This window comes from Rhinoraja longicauda, chromosome 22 (genome assembly GCF_053455715.1).
Source record: "Rhinoraja longicauda isolate Sanriku21f chromosome 22, sRhiLon1.1, whole genome shotgun sequence".
Lineage (NCBI taxonomy): Eukaryota > Metazoa > Chordata > Chondrichthyes > Rajiformes > Arhynchobatidae > Rhinoraja > Rhinoraja longicauda.
In genome coordinates, this window is record NC_135974.1 from 89,756 (window position 1) to 108,085 (window position 18,330).

Consider the following 18,330-nt stretch of genomic DNA (forward strand, 5'->3'; position numbering starts at 1 on the left):
CGTTCGAGCAAAGGGGAAGATACAGAGTGCGGAATATAGTCCTCAGCATTGTGGTGCACCAGTCCCGGGACCAAGTCCAATGCCTTCATTGCGGCATAAATATTGTGGGCTGAAGGGCCTGTTCTTGTGCTGTATCATTGAGTAGATGAGTGGATGCCAAAGTGTGATAACGTACAAGCAATGTGGAGGGGTGGTGGTGGCCTGAAGGCCTTCATGTGGTGTACTGTTGAGTAGATGTGAAAGTGGGATTGCACAGAGGCAGTGTAGAGGGATGGGAGTGGCCTGAGGGGCCTGTTCTTATGCTGCGCACTCGAGTAGATGAGTGTAATAGCAGAGGCATCGGGCAAAAAGTACAGAAGTGTGAAAATGCACACTTCCACATTCAGGGAGTTTCTTCCCAGCTGTAATCAGGTAACAACCAACCAACCAACCAGCAACCAGCTAGAGAGTAGTCCTACTCTACTATTAACCTAAGTGGTGAGCATTGGACTGGTCTTTACCTTCCTTGCGCTAAGGGGCTGGGCGCGGGCGGGCGGGCCGAGCGGGGAGGGGGCTGGGCGCGGAGGGGGTTAAGGGGAGCGGCGGCGGGCGGGCGGGCCGAGCGGCGGCGGGGAGGGGGCTGGGCGCGGGCGGGCGGGCCGAGCGGCGGCGGGGAGGGGGCTGGGCGCGGGCGGGTGGGCCGAGCGGCGGCGGGGAGGGGGCTGGGCGCGGGCGGGCGGGCCGAGCGGCGGCGGGGAGGGGGCTGGGCGCGGGCGGGCGGGCCGAGCGGCGGCGGGGAGGGGGCTGGGCGCGGGCGGGCGGGCCGAGCGGCGGCGGGGAGGGGGTTAAGGGGAGCGGCGCGCGCTGCGCAGCGCAGGTGCAGCGGCCGTTGGTGTGCGCGCGCCCCCGGCGGCGCCGCCATTGTTTGCAGCCCCGACGCTGAGGGAGGGAGCGCCGCTACTCCGGCCCATGGGCATGGGCGGCCGCACGGAATGATCCCGGGCGATGGGCTGAGCGGCCGCGATCATGGTGCAGAAAGGGAAGCGGAGGGAGGCGGCAGCGGGCGGCGAGGGAGACGGGCCGGCCGTCAGGAGGCTGCGGGTGGGCTTCGTGGGTGTGGAGGGCGCCGAGCCCGCCTGCTCCCGGGACGGGGCGCTGCTGATCGCAGGCCGCTCGGCCGCCCGCAGGCCCCGCACCCGGCGGCACGTCTGCTACCGCCACCTGCAGAACTTCATGTACAACGTGCTGGAGCGGCCCCGCGGCTGGGCATTCGTCTACCACGCCTATGTGTGAGTACATACTCCCCCACCCTGGGGACAGACCCCGCCCCCACCCTGGGGACAGACCCCGCCCCCACCCTGGGGACAGACCCCGCCCCCACCCTGGGGACAGACCCCGCCCCCACCCTGGGGACAGACCCCGCCCCCACCCTGGGGACAGACCCCGCCCCCACCCTGGGGACAGACCCCGCCCCCACCCTGGGTACAGACCCCACCCCCACCCTGGGGACAGACCCCACCCCCACCCTGGGGACAGACCCCGCCCCCACCCTGGGGACAGACCCCGCCCCCACCCTGGGGACAGACCCCGCCCCCACCCTGGGGACAGACCCCGCCCCCACCCTGGGGACAGACCCCGCCCCCACCCTGGGGACAGACCCCGCCCCCACCCTGGGGACAGACCCCGCCCCCACCCTGGGGACAGACCCCGCCCCCACCCTGGGGACAGACCCCGCCCCCACCCTGGGGACAGACACACCCCACCCCACCCTGGGGACAGACCCCGCCCCCACCCTGGGGACAGACCCCGCCCCCACCCTGGGGACAGACCCCGCCCCCACCCTGGGGACAGACCCCGCCCCCACCCTGGGGACAGACACACCCCGCCCCCACCCTGGGGACAGACCCCGCCCCCACCCTGGGGACAGACCCCGCCCCCACCCTGGGGACAGACACACCCCGCCCCCACCCTGGGGACAGACCCCGCCCCCACCCTGGGGACAGACCCCGCCCCCACCCTGGGGACAGACCCCGCCCCCACCCTGGGGACAGACCCCGCCCCCACCCTGGGGACAGATCCCGCCCCCACCCTGGGGACAGACCCCGCCCCCACCCTGGATACAGATCCCGCCCCCACCCTGGGGACAGACCCCGCCCCCACCCTGGGGACAGACCCCGCCCCCAACCTGGGGACAGACCCACCCCACCCTGGGTACAGACCCAGCCCCCACCCTGGGGACAGACCCCCACCCCACCCTGGGGACAGACCCCCACCCCACCCTGGGTACAGACCCCGCCCCCACCCTGGGTACAGACCCGCCCCCACCCCACCCTGGGTACAGACCCCCACCCCACCCTGGGGACAGATTCCCACCCCACCCTGGGTACAGACCCCGCCCCCACCTTGGGGACAGACCCCACCTCACTCACCATGGGGACAGACCCTGTCCTGTCGGGGGCCCCCCCACCCCCACCATGGGGAGACCCCGCTCAACCCCTGGATGGACCATACCCGAAGAAGAACCCTCCCCACCACCTCTCGGAAGACCCCATCCTGACGAGATATGACCCCATCCTGGGGGACCTGACGCCAATACCACCCCATAACCCTGGGGAGAAGTAACCCTACTCCCCACCCTAGGGAACCTCCCACCCACTCACGGGGGTCCCCTCCCGGGAGTACCTGACCCCACCATCACCCCCTCTGGGTGGGGGGAATCATCTTACCTCCAAAGCTGCTGGGGTGTTTGACCCCACCTCACCCCTGGGGGTCTGATTCCCCGCGGCTGGGCATTCGTCTACCACGCCTATGTGTGAGTACAGACCCCGCCCCCAACCTGAGGACAGACCCCGCCCCCACCCTGGGGACAGACCCCGCCCCCACCCTGGGTACAGACCCCACCCCCACCCTGAGGACAGACCCCTGCCCCCACCTGGGGACAGACCCCGCCCCCACCCTGGGGACAGACCCCGCCCCCACCCTGGGTACAGACCCCGCCCCCACCCTGGGGACAGACCCCGCCCCCACCCTGGGGACAGACCCCGCCCCCAACCTGAGGACAGACCCCGCCCCCACCCTGGGGACAGACCCCGCCCCCACCCTGGGGACAGACCCCGCCCCCACCCTGGGTACAGACCCCACCCCCACCCTGAGGACAGACCCCTGCCCCCACCTGGGGACAGACCCCGCCCCCACCCTGGGGACAGACCCCGCCCCCACCCTGGGTACAGACCCCGCCCCCACCCTGGGGACAGACCCCGCCCCCACCCTGGGGACAGACCCCGCCCCCACCCTGGGGACAGACCCCGCCCCCAACCTGGGGACAGACCCCGCCCCCACCCTGGGGACAGACCCCGCCCCCACCCTGGGTACAGACCCCGCCCCCACCCTTGGGACAGACCCCGCCCCCACCCTGGGTACAGACCCCGCCCCCACCCTGGGGACAGACCCCCACCCCACCCTGGGTACAGACCCCGCCCCCACCCTGGGGACAGATCCCGCCCCCACCCTGGGGACAGACCCCGCCCCCAACCTGGGGACAGACCCCGCCCCCAACCCTGGGGACAGACCCCGCCCCCAACCTGGGGACAGACCCCGCCCCCAACCTGGGGACAGACACACCCCACCCCACCCTGGGGACAGATCCCGCCCCCACCCTGGGGACAGACCCCGCCCCCACCCTGGGGACAGACCCCGCCCCCACCCTGGGTACAGACCCCGCCCCCACCCTGGGGACAGACCCCCACCCCCACCCTGGGGACAGATCCCGCCCCCACCCTGGGGACAGACCCCGCCCCCACCCTGGGGACAGACCCAGCCCCCACCCTGGGGACAGATCCCGCCCCCAACCTGGGGACAGACCCCGCCCCCACCCTGGGGACAGACCCCGCCCCCACCCTGGGGACAGACCCCGCCCCCACCCTGGGGACAGACCCCGCCCCCACCCTGGGGACAGACCCCGCCCCCACCCTGGGGACAGACACACCCCACCCCACCCTGGGGACAGACCCCGCCCCCACCCTGGGGACAGACCCCGCCCCCACCCTGGGGACAGACCCCGCCCCCACCCTGGGGACAGACCCCGCCCCCACCCTGGGGACAGACACACCCCACCCCGCCCCCACCCTGGGGACAGACCCCGCCCCCACCCTGGGGACAGACCCCGCCCCCACCCTGGGGACAGACCCCGCCCCCACCCTGGGGACAGACCCCGCCCCCACCCTGGGGACAGATCCCGCCCCCACCCTGGGGACAGACCCCGCCCCCACCCTGGATACAGATCCCGCCCCCACCCTGGGGACAGACCCCGCCCCCACCCTGGGGACAGACCCCGCCCCCAACCTGGGGACAGACCCACCCCACCCTGGGTACAGACCCAGCCCCCACCCTGGGGACAGACCCCCACCCCACCCTGGGGACAGACCCCCACCCCACCCTGGGTACAGACCCCGCCCCCACCCTGGGTACAGACCCGCCCCCACCCCACCCTGGGTACAGACCCCCACCCCACCCTGGGGACAGATTCCCACCCCACCCTGGGTACAGACCCCGCCCCCACCTTGGGGACAGACCCCACCTCACTCACCATGGGGACAGACCCTGTCCTGTCGGGGGCCCCCCCACCCCCACCATGGGGAGACCCCGCTCAACCCCTGGATGGACCATACCCGAAGAAGAACCCTCCCCACCACCTCTCGGAAGACCCCATCCTGACGAGATATGACCCCATCCTGGGGGACCTGACGCCAATACCACCCCATAACCCTGGGGAGAAGTAACCCTACTCCCCACCCTAGGGAACCTCCCACCCACTCACGGGGGTCCCCTCCCGGGAGTACCTGACCCCACCATCACCCCCTCTGGGTGGGGGGAATCATCTTACCTCCAAAGCTGCTGGGGTGTTTGACCCCACCTCACCCCTGGGGGTCTGATTCCCCGCGGCTGGGCATTCGTCTACCACGCCTATGTGTGAGTACAGACCCCGCCCCCAACCTGAGGACAGACCCCGCCCCCACCCTGGGGACAGACCCCGCCCCCACCCTGGGGACAGACCCCGCCCCCACCCTGGGTACAGACCCCACCCCCACCCTGAGGACAGACCCCTGCCCCCACCTGGGGACAGACCCCGCCCCCACCCTGGGGACAGACCCCGCCCCCACCCTGGGTACAGACCCCGCCCCCACCCTGGGGACAGACCCCGCCCCCACCCTGGGGACAGACCCCGCCCCCACCCTGGGGACAGACCCCGCCCCCAACCTGGGGACAGACCCCGCCCCCACCCTGGGGACAGACCCCGCCCCCACCCTGGGTACAGACCCCGCCCCCACCCTGGGGACAGACCCCGCCCCCACCCTGGGTACAGACCCCGCCCCCACCCTGGGGACAGACCCCCACCCCACCCTGGGTACAGACCCCGCCCCCACCCTGGGGACAGATCCCGCCCCCACCCTGGGGACAGACCCCGCCCCCAACCTGGGGACAGACCCCGCCCCCAACCCTGGGGACAGACCCCGCCCCCAACCTGGGGACAGACCCCGCCCCCAACCTGGGGACAGACACACCCCACCCCACCCTGGGGACAGATCCCGCCCCCACCCTGGGGACAGACCCCGCCCCCACCCTGGGGACAGACCCCGCCCCCACCCTGGGTACAGACCCCGCCCCCACCCTGGGGACAGACCCCCACCCCCACCCTGGGGACAGATCCCGCCCCCACCCTGGGGACAGACCCCGCCCCCACCCTGGGGACAGACCCAGCCCCCACCCTGGGGACAGATCCCGCCCCCAACCTGGGGACAGACCCCGCCCCCACCCTGGGGACAGACCCCGCCCCCACCCTGGGGACAGACCCTAACCCCACCCTGGGTACAGACCCCACCCCCACCCTGGGGACAGACCCCGCCCCCACCCTGGGGACAGACCCCGCCCCCAACCTGGGGACAGACTCCGCCCCCACCCTGGGGACAGACCCCGCCCCCACCCTGGGGACAGATCCCGCCCCCACCCTGGGGACAAACCCCGCCCCCACCCTGGGGACAGACCCCGCCCCCAACCTGGGGACAGACCCCGCCCCCACTCTGGGGACAGATCCCGCCCCCACCCTGGGGACAGACCCCGCCCCCACCCTGGGGACAGCCCCGCCCCCAACCTGGGGACAGACCCCGCCCCCACCCTGGGGACAGACCCCGCCCCCATCCCACCCTGGGGACAGACCCACCCCACCCCACCCTGGGGACAGACCCGCCCCCAACCTGGGGACAGACCCTGCCCCCAACCTGGGGACAGACCCTGCCCCCACCCTGGGGACAGACGCCGCCCCCACCCTGGGGACAGACCCCACCCCCACCCTGGGTACAGACCCCACCCCCACCCTGGGGACAGACCCCCACCCCACCCTGGGGACAGACCCACCCCACCCTGGGTACAGACCCAGCCCCCACCCTGGGGACAGATCCCCACCCCACCCTGGGGACAGACCCCCACCCCACCCTGGGTACAGACCCCGCCCCCACCCTGGGTACAGACCCGCCCCCACCCCACCCTGGGTACAGACCTCCACCCCACCCTGGGGACAGATTCCCACCCCACCCTGGGTACAGACCCCGCCCCCACCCTGGGGACAGCCCCGCCCCCACCCCACCCTGGGGGCAGACCCCCACCCCACCCTGGGGACAGACCCCCACCCCACCCTGGGTACAGACCCCACCCCCACCCTGGGTACAGACCCCGCCCCCACCTTGGGGACAGACCCCACCTCACTCACCATGGGGACAGACCCTGTCCTGTCGGGGGCCCCCCCACCCCCACCCCCACCATGGGGAGACCCCTCTCAACCCCTGGATAGACCATACCCGAAGAAGAACCCTCCCCACCACCTCTCGGAAGACCCCATCCTGACGAGATATGACCCCATCCTGGGGGACCTGACGCCAATACCACCCCATAACCCTGGGGAGAAGTAACCCTACTCCCCACCCTAGGGAACCTCCCACCCACTCACGGGGGTCCCCTCCCGGGAGTACCTGACCCCACCATCACCCCCTCTGGGTGGGGGGAATCATCTTACCTCCAAAGCTGCTGGGGTGTTTGACCCCACCTCACCCCTGGGGGTCTGATTCCAATCCCCATTTCCGGGGGGCTAATCACATCTATGGGCACGCTCTCTCCGCCCGATCACTGTACCGGCAGCAGTGGGAGGTGGGAGAATAATGGGAGTAATGGAATACATATGCAGGAGGGGGATGAGGGAGGGAGGAGGGAAGGGAGCGGGGGGAGAGAGAATGGTGGGGCGAGTAAGAAACTGGTGGAGGGGGTGGGGGAGAGAAACGGGTGAGAGGAGAGACTGGGGGAGGGGGTGAGAGGGAGACTGCGGGACAGAGACGGGGAGAAACAATGTCTGAGGAGGGAGAGGGCCTGGGGTGGAGAAGGGGAGAGAGACCCAAGATTGTGGGGGTGGGGAGTGGGGCAGCGTGCTGGGATTTTGGTGGCAGAGTGGAGGCTGGGCATAGTTGGGTGAGTGGAGTGTGGGTATGCTGGGATAGGGGGAAGGACTGAGACAGATAGGGGATGGGGGAGTGGGGGAGAGTGTGATAGTCTGTGTTCGCTTACATATCCAGCAAGTCCACACGTGCCTCAAACCATTCTGACTGCTACTTGCCGATTTTAATTTAAATCTAGTGCTTTATTAAACTGCTACGCTGCATCTTATTGCTTGTGAAGGTTTGTCTGACAGGAATGTAAATGTTCTGTGTTTCTGGACAAACGTATTGTCACAGCAAAGGGAATGCTGGAAAGACTCAGCAGGTAAGGCAGCGTTTGTGGCGAGAGAAGCAGAGCTAACACTGGAAGCTGTGTAGGAACATAACTGCAGATGCTAGTACAAATCGAAGGTATCACAAAATGCTAGAATAACTCAGCAGGAAGACAGTGGGAGAACTGGGAAGGGGGAGGGGAAGAGAAGGACAGAGGAACTATCTAAAGTTGGAGAAGTCAATGTTCATACTGATGGGCTGTAGGCCCAGTTCTCCCACTATGCTCCTGTCTCCACCTATATCCTTTCTTTGTCCCGCCCCCCTGACATCAGTCTGAAGAAGGGTCTCGACCCGAAACGTTACCCATTCCCTCTCTCCTAGATGCTGCCTGACCTGCTGAGTTACTCCAGCATTTTGTGATACCTTAACATTGGAAGCTGATGACTTGTATTAGAAAATGAGGGGTTCCAGTAAAAGGCTATTAACCTGAAATATTAACTCTGTTTCTCCCTACACAGAAGCTGCCTGAGTGGCTATGTAATTTTGTTTATAATTTCAGATTTTCTGCATCTGCAAGGTTTTGCTTGACTATTAAACGATCAATAGGGCGCCACAGTGGTGCAGCGGGTAGAGCTGCTGCCTCACAGCGCCTGAGAACCGAGTTTGAACCTGACCTCGCAATGGTCTTTATGGAGTTTGCACATTCTGCATGTGACCGCATGGGTTTTTTCCGGGTGCTCTGGTTTCCTTCCGCTCTCCAAAGACGTGCTGGTGTGTAGGTTAATTGGCCTCAATATATTATCCCTAGTGTGTAGGATAGTGCCAGTGTATGGGCTGATTGTGGCCAGCACGATCTCGGCAGGCCAAAGGGTCTTTTCCGCGCTGTATCTCTAAACCAAACTAAACTAACATTGCTGCATTTCATGTTGTGTAACCTCAGTTGCAGATTTATTGTTGGGAACTGGAACAGGAAACTAATGTTGTATTAATATATATTAATTATTGCTTATTACATGATGTGTTGTATTGAGTTTTTGAGTGATACGGTGCGAAAACAGGCCCTTTGGCCCAACTTGCCCACACCGGCCAGCATGTCCCAGCTACACTAGTCCCACCTGCATTTGGTCCATATTGCTCAAAACCTGCCCTATCCATGTACCTTTCTAAATGTTGGGATAGTCCCTGCCTCAACTACCTCCTCTGTCAGCTCGTTCCATACACCCACCACCCTTTGTGTGGAAAACGTTACCCCTCAGATTCCTATTAAATCTTTTAGTCCTTGATTCACCTACTCTGGGCACGAGACTCTGTGCATCTACCCGAGCTATTCCTCTCATAATCCTTTCATGATACGGTTTAAGTTGCTTCCTTGACAGTATTTGAATGCACTATTTGCCTGCCGTGAGATGATGCCGGGTTTATTTATTGTTATGAGGTGGGGAATAGGGGGTTACGTGTGTGATGGTGGATTGTTCAATGATTTTCCAGCAGCACGGTGTTACGGTCTTCGGCTACTGTTTGCTGTTCAATGACATAGACTGGGAAAATGTTTGAGTAGGAGGGAACTGCAGATGCTGGTTTACAATGAAGATAGATGCACATTGCTGGAGTAACTCAGCGGGAACCCTGAAGAAAGATCTCGATCCGAAACGTCATCCATCCCTTCTAGCCAGAGATGCTGCCTTTTGTATCTATCTTCGGGAGAATGTTTGAAACGTATGTAAACATCTCCCCTGTCACGGGCGTAGTGAGGCCTCTGGCCAGCAGGATTTGCTGTGGATGTAGTGTCTGGACTCTGTGGTCTTGGTGTGTGGAGAGAGCAGTTTTGCCACACAGCCTACAGGCGTTCTTCACCAGAACCTCTGGGGGCCCTGAATAACAAGGACCCTTGTAGACAGAAGATACTGCAGAAGCTGGTTTGCAAGAAAAGACACAATGCTGGAGTAACGGAGTGGGTCGGACAGCATCTCTGAAGAACATGGATAGTTGACGTTTCAGGTTGGGAACCTTCTTGGAGTCTGCTGGAGTTATAGTGTCATACAGTGTGGAAATGGGCTCTTCAGCCCAACTTGCTCAAACCGATAATCATCAGACTGATTGTGGTGGGGGTAGAAAGTTGGAAGAGAAGTGGGGATGGGACAAAGCCTGGCAAATGATAGTTGGATACAGATGAGGAGATGTCAGATGGGTGGACAAAGGCGAGAATAAATGGAAAGGAGACAAAAGGGGGTGAGATAAGGAAAAAAAGGAGAGAAGATGCAGGAAATGTGAAGACAGACAAAGTAGTATCGGTGAAAAAAAAGCACAATGCTGAAGTAACTCAGTGGATCAAGCAGCATCTCTGGAGAACGTGGCTCGGTGATGTTTTGGGTAAATGTGTTCCCTATCCATGTTCTCCAGAAATGCTGCCTGACCTGCTGAGTTACTCCAGCACTTTATGTCAATTCTAAATCAGCATCTACAGCTCGTTATTTCTCTGAGGAGAATGGGTGGAAAAGGACATGGTGAAGGGAAAGGGTTGGTGGTTAGTTACCTAAAATTGGATAATTCCGTGTTCACCCAAGCAAAATCGTTGTTCTTCCAGTTAGTGTGTGGCCTTACTCTGGCAATGGATGAGGCTCAGGGCAGAGAGGTCAGTGTGGGAATGGGAAGGGGAGATAAAATGGTTAACAACCGGAAGATCCAGCACGCCTTGGTGAATTGAGCATCCTTGATTGATTGAGGCATTCAAGGGGCTAATTGATGCCCAGGTTATTGCCAGCTTCAGAATCAGTGATGAGATTTGGCAGGAGTTCTCGCCTGACTGTACAACCTCAGAGACAGTGCAACCACATGTGTGTGTTTGGTTCTTTAGGGCCCATTAAAATCTATGTGCTGCGTGTTGGATTGACGAGCTGAGACATCACCCACTCCGAGTAATTGCCACATGCGGAGGAAGTCCTCGAGAGGATCGTGAACGCTGGGAATCAACCTATGAGCATTCCACTGTGTATCTACCACGATGAGATTGAATGAGTTGCTTTGGATCTTTCAATCATTTCATTGATAAAGATGATCGGGGGCAGAGAGGATTGATGTGATTAGAAGGAATTGTTTGTGGTGTTGCTTGCAAGAAGATTATATCTCACCAGTTCATTCAATGTTCATTTACTGAGCCGCGAGAGGACTGCAGATACTTAAATCTTCAGCAGAACCAGTGGGCTAGGCAGCATTTGTGGAGGGAATGGACAGGCGCCGTTTTGGGTCTGGACCCTTCTTCAGACTGATGGAGTAGGGGCGAGAAAGTTGCAAGAGAGAGGTGCGCGACAAGGCCGGCAAGTGATAGGTGGAAACAGGTGAGAGGAAGCGGGGTGGTGGTTGATAGCAGGTCGGTGGATTAAGTGGCAAAGGCTGGAGCTGACAAGGAGATAAAAGCTTGTTAGATAAGTAGAGAGCAGGAGTAAAATGTAAAGCCAGAGTGCTGGATGTGGTGGGAGTGGACGGAGAGAGGGGGAAGAAGTGAGATAAAAGGGAAATGTCGGACTTGGGGATTTAAAAAAAAGATTTTTTTAGATTTAAAGATACAACGCAGAAACAGGCCCTTCGGCCCACCGGGTCCGCGCCACCCTCGTGATCCCCGCACATTAACACTATTCCACACCCACTAAGGACAATTTATACATTTGCCCAGCCAATTAACCTACAAACCTGTACGTCTTTGGAGTGTGGGAGGAAACCGAAGATCTCGGAGAAAACCCACACAGGTCACGGGGAGAACGTACAAACTCCATACAATGTAGCACCCGTAGTCAGGATCGAACCTGAGTCTCCGGTGCTACATTCGCTGTAAGGCAGCAACTCTACCGCTGTGCCACTGTGCATGTATGAAGGAGGGGGAGGAGCAGGGTGACGGGGGTGGGAGAAAGTGGGAAACGTGTGCACTGGGGGGGAAAGAGAAGGGGTGTGATTTGAAGTTGGAAAATTCAATGGTCGTACTAAAAGAGACACAGTGCTGGAGTAACTTGGCGGGTCAGGCAGCATTTCTGGAGTCATGGACAGGCGACGCTTTGGGTAACCCCCCCCCTCTGATACCCCCCCTCCGACACCCACCCCCCCCTCCTACACCCCCCCTCCTACACCCCCCCTCCCACACTCCCCCTACAGCCCCCACTCCTACACCCCCCCTCCTACACATCCCCCCCTCCTACACCCCCCTCCCACACTCCCCCTACAGCCCCCACTCCTACACCCCCCTCCTACACCCTCGTAAACACCCCCCTCCTACACCCCCTCCCCTCCTGCAACCCCCTCCTACACCCCCCTCCTACACTCCCTCCTACGCCCCCCCTCCGATGCCCTCCTTCCGATGCCCCTCCCCGACACCTCCCCTCCAACACCCCCCCTCCGACGCCCCCCCCTCCTACGCCCCTCCTCCTACGCTCCTTTCCTACTCCTCCCTTCCTACGCCCCCCCCCTCCGACACCCCCCCCTCATATTAATATTGTGGGTTATACATCCTATAGAAAGGACAGGCAGGTGGGCAGAGGCGGTGGGATAGCTCTGCTGGTGAAGGATGAAATTCAGTCCCTTGCGAGGGAAGGCATAGGGACTGACGAGGTAGAGTCACTGTATTGAGTTGAGGAATTGTAAAGGCAAAAGACACTAATTGGTGTTATCTACAGACCCCCAAATAGTAGCCCGGATGTAGGGTGTAAGTTGCAGCAGGAGTTAAAACTGCCATGTAAGAAAGGTAATGCCACTGTGGTGATGGGGGATTTCAATATGCAGGTAGACTGGGAAAATCATGTTGGTTCTGGATCCTAAGAAAGAGAGTTTGTAGAGTGCCTCCGAGATGGATTCTTAGAGCAGCTTGTAATGGAGCCTACCAGAGAAAAGGCAATTCTGGATTTAGTGTTGTCCAATGAACCAGATTTGATAAGAGAACTCGAGGTAAAGGAGCCGCTTGGAGGTAGTGATCATAATATGATTAGTTTTAATCTGCAATTTGAGAGGGAGAAGGTTAAATCAGAAGTGTCAATGTTACAGTTGAACAAAGGGGACTATGAAGGCATGAGAGAGGAGCTGGCCTAGGTAGACTGGAGAGGGATCCTAGCAGGAATGACGGTGGAACAGCAATGGCAAGAATTTCTGGGCATAATCCAGAAGACGCAGGATCATTTCATTCCAAAAAGGAAGAAAGATTCTAAGGGGAGTAGGAGGCAACCGTGGCTGACAAGAGAAGTTAGGGATGGAATAAAACTAAAAGAAAAGATGTATAGCACTGCAAAGAGTAGCCGGAAGTGAGAGGATTGGGAAACTTTCATAGGACAACAGAAGGTAACAAAACGGGCAATACGGGCGAAAAGATGAAATACGAGGGGAAACTGGACAAGAATATAAAGGACAATAAAAAGCTTCTTTCGGTATATTAAGAGAAAAAGAGTAGCAAAGTCAAATCCCTTGAAGGCAGACATGGGTGAAATTATTATGGGTAACAAGGAAATGGCAGAAGAGTTGAACAGGTACTTTGGATCTGTCTTCACTAAGGAAGACACAAACAATCTCCCAGATGTACTGGAGGGCAGAGGATCTAGGGGGGGGTAGAGGAACTGAAAGAAATTTTCATTAGGCGAGAAATAGTATTGGGTAGACTAATGGGACTGAAGGATGATAAATCCCCTGGGCCTGATGGTCTGCATCCCAGGGTCGTCAGGAATGGCTCTAGAAATAGTGGACAGATTGGTGATCATTTTCCAATGTTCAATAGATTCAGGGTTAGTTCCTGTGGATTGGAGGATAGCTAATGTTATCCCACTTTGCAAGAAAGGAGCGAGAGAGAAAACGGGGAATTACAGACCAGTTAGCCTGACTTCGGTGGTGGGAAAGATGCTGGAGTCAATTATTAAAGAGGTAATAATGGTGCATTTGGAAAGCAGTAAAAGGATAAGTCCAAGTCAGCATGGATTTATGAAAGGGAAATCATGCTTGACTAATCTTCTGGACTTTTTTGAGGATGTGACAAGTAAAATGGATGAAGGGGAGCCAGTGGATGTAGTGTATCTAGACTTTCAGAAAGCCTTTGATAAGGTCCCGCACGGGAGATTGGTGACTAAAATTAGAGCACATGGTATTGGGGGTAGGGTGGTGACATGGATAGAAAATTGGTTGGCAGACAGGAAGCTAAGAGTAGGAGTAAACGGGTCCTTTTCAGAATCGCAGGCAGTGGCGAGCGGAGTGCCGCAAGGCTCGGTGTTGGGGCCGCAACTGCTTACCATATATATTAATGATTTGGAAGAGGGAATTAGAAGCATAAAGAGAGGATTTCAGTGTAGGAGTAAAGAGGTTCTTCTGCAGTTGTATAGGGCCCTGGTAAGACCACATCTGGAGTATTGTGTACAGTTTTGGTCTCCTAATTTGAGGAAGGAAATCCTTGTAATTGAGGCAGTGCAGCGTAGGTTCACGAGATTGATCCCTGGGATGGCGGGACTGACATCTGAGGAAAGATTGAAAAGACTAGGCTTGTCTTCACTGGAGTTTAGAAGGATGAGAGGGGATCTTATAGAAACATATAACATTATAAAAGGACTGGACAAGCTAGACGCAGGAAAAATGTTCCCAATGTTCGGCGAGTCCAGAACCAGGGGTCACAGACTTAGAATAAAGGGGAGGCCATTTAAAACTGAGGTGAGGAAAAACTTTTTCACCCAGGGAGTTGTGAATTTGTGGAATTCTCTGCCACAGAGGGCAGTGGAGGCCAAATCCCTGGGACACTGGGCTACTGACCATGGGGCACTGGGCTACTGACCTGGGGCACTGGGCTACTGACCTGGGTCACTGGGCTACTGACAGGTGGCACTGGGCTACAGACCAGGGGCACTGGGCTACTGATGGGGCACTGAGCTATGACCTGGGGCATAGGGCTACTGACCTGGGCACTGGGCTATGACCTGGGGCATTGGGCCACTGACCTGGGACACTAGGCTACTGACCATGGGGCACTGGGCTACTGACCTGGGGCACTGGGCTACTGACCTGCGGCACTGGGCTACTGACCTGGGGCACTGGGCTACTGACCTGGGGCACTGGGCTATTGACCAGCGGCACTGGGCTACTGACTGGGATCACCGGGCTACTGACCTGGGTCAATGGCTACTGACCTGGGGCACTGGGCTGCTGACCTGGAGCACTGGGCTACTGATGTGGCACTGGGCTACTGACCAGGATCACCGGGCTACTGATCTGGGGTACTGGGTTACTGACCGGTATCACTGGGCTACTGACGGGCTACTGACAGGTGCCACTTGGCTACTGACGGGGCACTGGGCTATGACCTGGGGCACTGGGCTTCTGACGGGGCACTGGGCTGCTGACCTATCATATCATATACATACAGCCGGAAACAGGCCTTTTCGGCCCTCCAAGTCCGTGCCGCCCAGTGATCCCCGCACATTAACACTATCCTACACCCACTAGGGACAATTTTTACATTTACCCAGCCAATTAACCTACATACCTGTACGTCTTTGGAGTGTGGGAGGAAACCGAAGATCTCGGAGTAAACCCACGCAGGTCACGGGGAGAACGTACAAACTCCTTACAGTGCAGCACCCGTAGTCAGGATCGAACCTGAGTCTCCGGCGCTGCATTCGCTGTAAAGCAGCAACTCTACCGCTGCGCTACCGTGCCGCACTGGGGCACTGGGCTACTGACAGGTGGCACTGGGCTACTGACGGGGCACTGGGCTACTGATCTGTGTCACTGGGCTACTGACAGGTGGCACTGGGCTACTGACCTGGGTCACTGGTCTATTGACAGGTGCCACTGGGCTACAGACCAGGGGCACTGGGCTACTGACGGGGCACTGGGCTATGACTTGGGGCACTGGGCTTCTGACGGCCCTGGGTTAATGACGGGGCACTGGGTTACGACCTGGGGCACAGGGCTTCTGACGGGGCACTGGGCTACTGACAGGTGGCACTGGGCTACTGACCTGTGTCACTGGGCTACTGACAGCTGGCACTAGGCTACTGACAGATGGCACTGGGCTACAGACCAGGGGCACTGGGCTATGACCTGGGGCACTGGGCTATGACCTGGGGCACTGGGCTACTGACGGGGCACTGGGCTACTGACCTGGGTCACTGGGCTACTGACCTGGGTCACTGGGCTACTGACGGGGCACTGGGCTGCGACTTGGGGCACTGGGCTTCTGACGGGGCACTGGGCTGCTGACCGGGGCACTGGGCTACTGACAGGTGGCACTGGGCTACTGACGGGGCACTGGGCTACTGACCTGTGTCACTGGGCTACTGACAGGTGGCACTGGGCTACTGACCAGGGGCACTGGGCTACTGACCAGGGGCACTGGGCAACTGACCTGGGACACTGGGCTACTGACCAGGAGCACTGGGCTACTGACCTGGGACACTGGACTACTGACCTGGGACACTGGACCTCTGACCTAGGACACTGGGCTACTGACCAGGGGCACTGGGCTACTGACCTGTGGCACTGGGGCGTTGGGCTACTGACCAGTGGCACTGGGCTACTGACCTGGGACACAGCTACTGACTGAGGGCACTGTGCTACTGACATGGGGCAGTGGGCTACTGACCAATATATCAGTGGTGACAGCAGTTCACTGCGGCCTGACTCTGTGAGCTAACTGGGACTGGAGAAGTTGTCCCACAGAGGGAGCAGAGCCTGAACTCATCACAGTGAACCACAGCCCAGAGTACAGAGGGAGGGAGCTAACCCAAGGTGAGAGTCATCACACAGAGAGCTTAACCCCTGCTCTTCACAGATGGGGCGTTGTGAAACTGAGCCAACCACACTTGTTCCTGTTTAATAACTAACAGGCAGGAAACATGTTCCCAATGTTGGGGGAGTACAGAACCAGGAGCCACAGTTTAAGAATAAGGGGTAGGCCATTTAGTACGGAGATGAGGAAAAACGTTTTCAGTCTGAGAGTTGTAAATCTGTGGAATTTTCTGCCTCAGAAGGCCGTGGAGGCCAATTCTCTGGATGCTTTCAAGAGAGAGCTGGATAGAGCTCTTAAGGATAGCGGAGTGAGGGGGTATGGGGAGAAGGCAGGAACGGGGTACTGATTGAGAGTGATCAGCCATGATCGCATTGAATGGCGGTGCTGGCTCGAAGGGCTGAATGGCCTACTCCTGCACATATTGTCTATTGTCTATTGAATGGCGGTGCTGGCTCGAAGGGCCGAATGACCTACTCCTGCACCTTTTGTCTATTCTATGGTCTAACACCGTTAAATTCACCAGTTCAGGTGTTCTAGCTTGTTCTGCACCTGCTACCAAGGAGACAACTTTGCTGCCTCAACTGGAAGTCATCGGTGTTCAATCATGCTCAGTTCCTGGCTGTGTTGACCTGATGTTGCCCACACTGTATATTTAGGTTACCATATTAACATGAAAAGCGTTGTTTTGAATCCTTCTGCTTTGATTTTGCCGGATAGCATGCAATAGAAGGGTGGCACGATGGTGCATCGGTAGAGTTGCTGCCATACAGCACCAGAGACTCGGGTTTGATCCTGATCTCAGGTGCTGTCTGTACAGAGTTTGCATGTTCTCTCTATGATTGTGTGGGTTTCTCCAGGTGCTTCCCTCCCACAATTCAAAGACGTGCAGGTTTGTAGGTTAATTGTTTTCTGTAAATTGTCCCTCATTTGTCGGATAGAACTAGTGTACGGGTGATCGCTGGTTGGTGCGGACCCAGTGGATGGAAGAGCCTGTTTCCACAATATATATCGAAACTAAACTAAAGTATAAGCTGGCAATTTTAATAATTATTTATCTGCCTCCCTGAACTAAGGGTGCCATGATGGCACAGTGGTAGAGTTGCTGCCTTACAGCGCTTGCAGCACCGCAGACCTGCGTTTGATCCCGACTACGGGTGCTGTCTGTATGGACAAACCCACCCCGTGACCTGCGTGGGTTTTCTCCGAGATCTTCGGTTTCCTCTCACACTCCAAAGATGTACAGGTATGTAGGTAAATTGGCTTGGTAAATGTAAAAATTGTCCCTATTGGGTGTAGGGTAATCATCATCATCATATCATATATCTACAGCCGGAAACAGGCCTTTTCGGCCCTCCAAGTCCGTGCCGCCCAGCGATCCCCGTACATTAACACTATCCTACACCCACTAGGGACAATTTTTACATTTACCCAGCCAATTAACCTACATACCTGTACGTCTAACAGTAATGTTAATATGCGGGGATCGCTTGTCGGCGCGGACTCGGTGGGCCGAAGGGCCTGTTTGCATGCTGTATCTCTAAACTAAACTAAACAAGGGTAATTAATTATTTCAAAACAAGATTAATCTGAGCGGTTCGAAACAGCACAAATGCCTTTGACTACCGAGATTTTAGTTTAGATACAGCGTGGAAACAGGCTTTTTGGCTCACCGAGTCTGCACCGACCAGCGATCCCCGCACACTATTACTATTCTACACACACTAGGGAACAGTTTTGCATTTTATAGCAAGCCAATGCACCTACAAACCTGTATGTCTTTGGAGTGTGGGAGGAAACTGAACATCTCGGAGAAAACTCAGGCAGGTCACGGGGAGAACGTACAAACTCTATGCAGACAAT

At 58.8% G+C, this 18,330-nt stretch overlaps 1 protein-coding gene across 1 annotated transcript in view; it reads left to right on the forward strand.

Moving 5' to 3' along the window:
- The first annotated feature begins 909 nt into the window (after positions 1-909).
- The window catches only part of kcnq2b (potassium voltage-gated channel, KQT-like subfamily, member 2b), an 87,932-nt gene continuing 70,511 nt past the window's right edge, over positions 910-18,330 (forward strand). The window contains 1 exon segment of the mRNA XM_078418599.1: positions 910-1,268. Coding sequence (XP_078274725.1) covers positions 1,006-1,268 — 263 coding nt within the window. The 5' untranslated portion in view covers positions 910-1,005.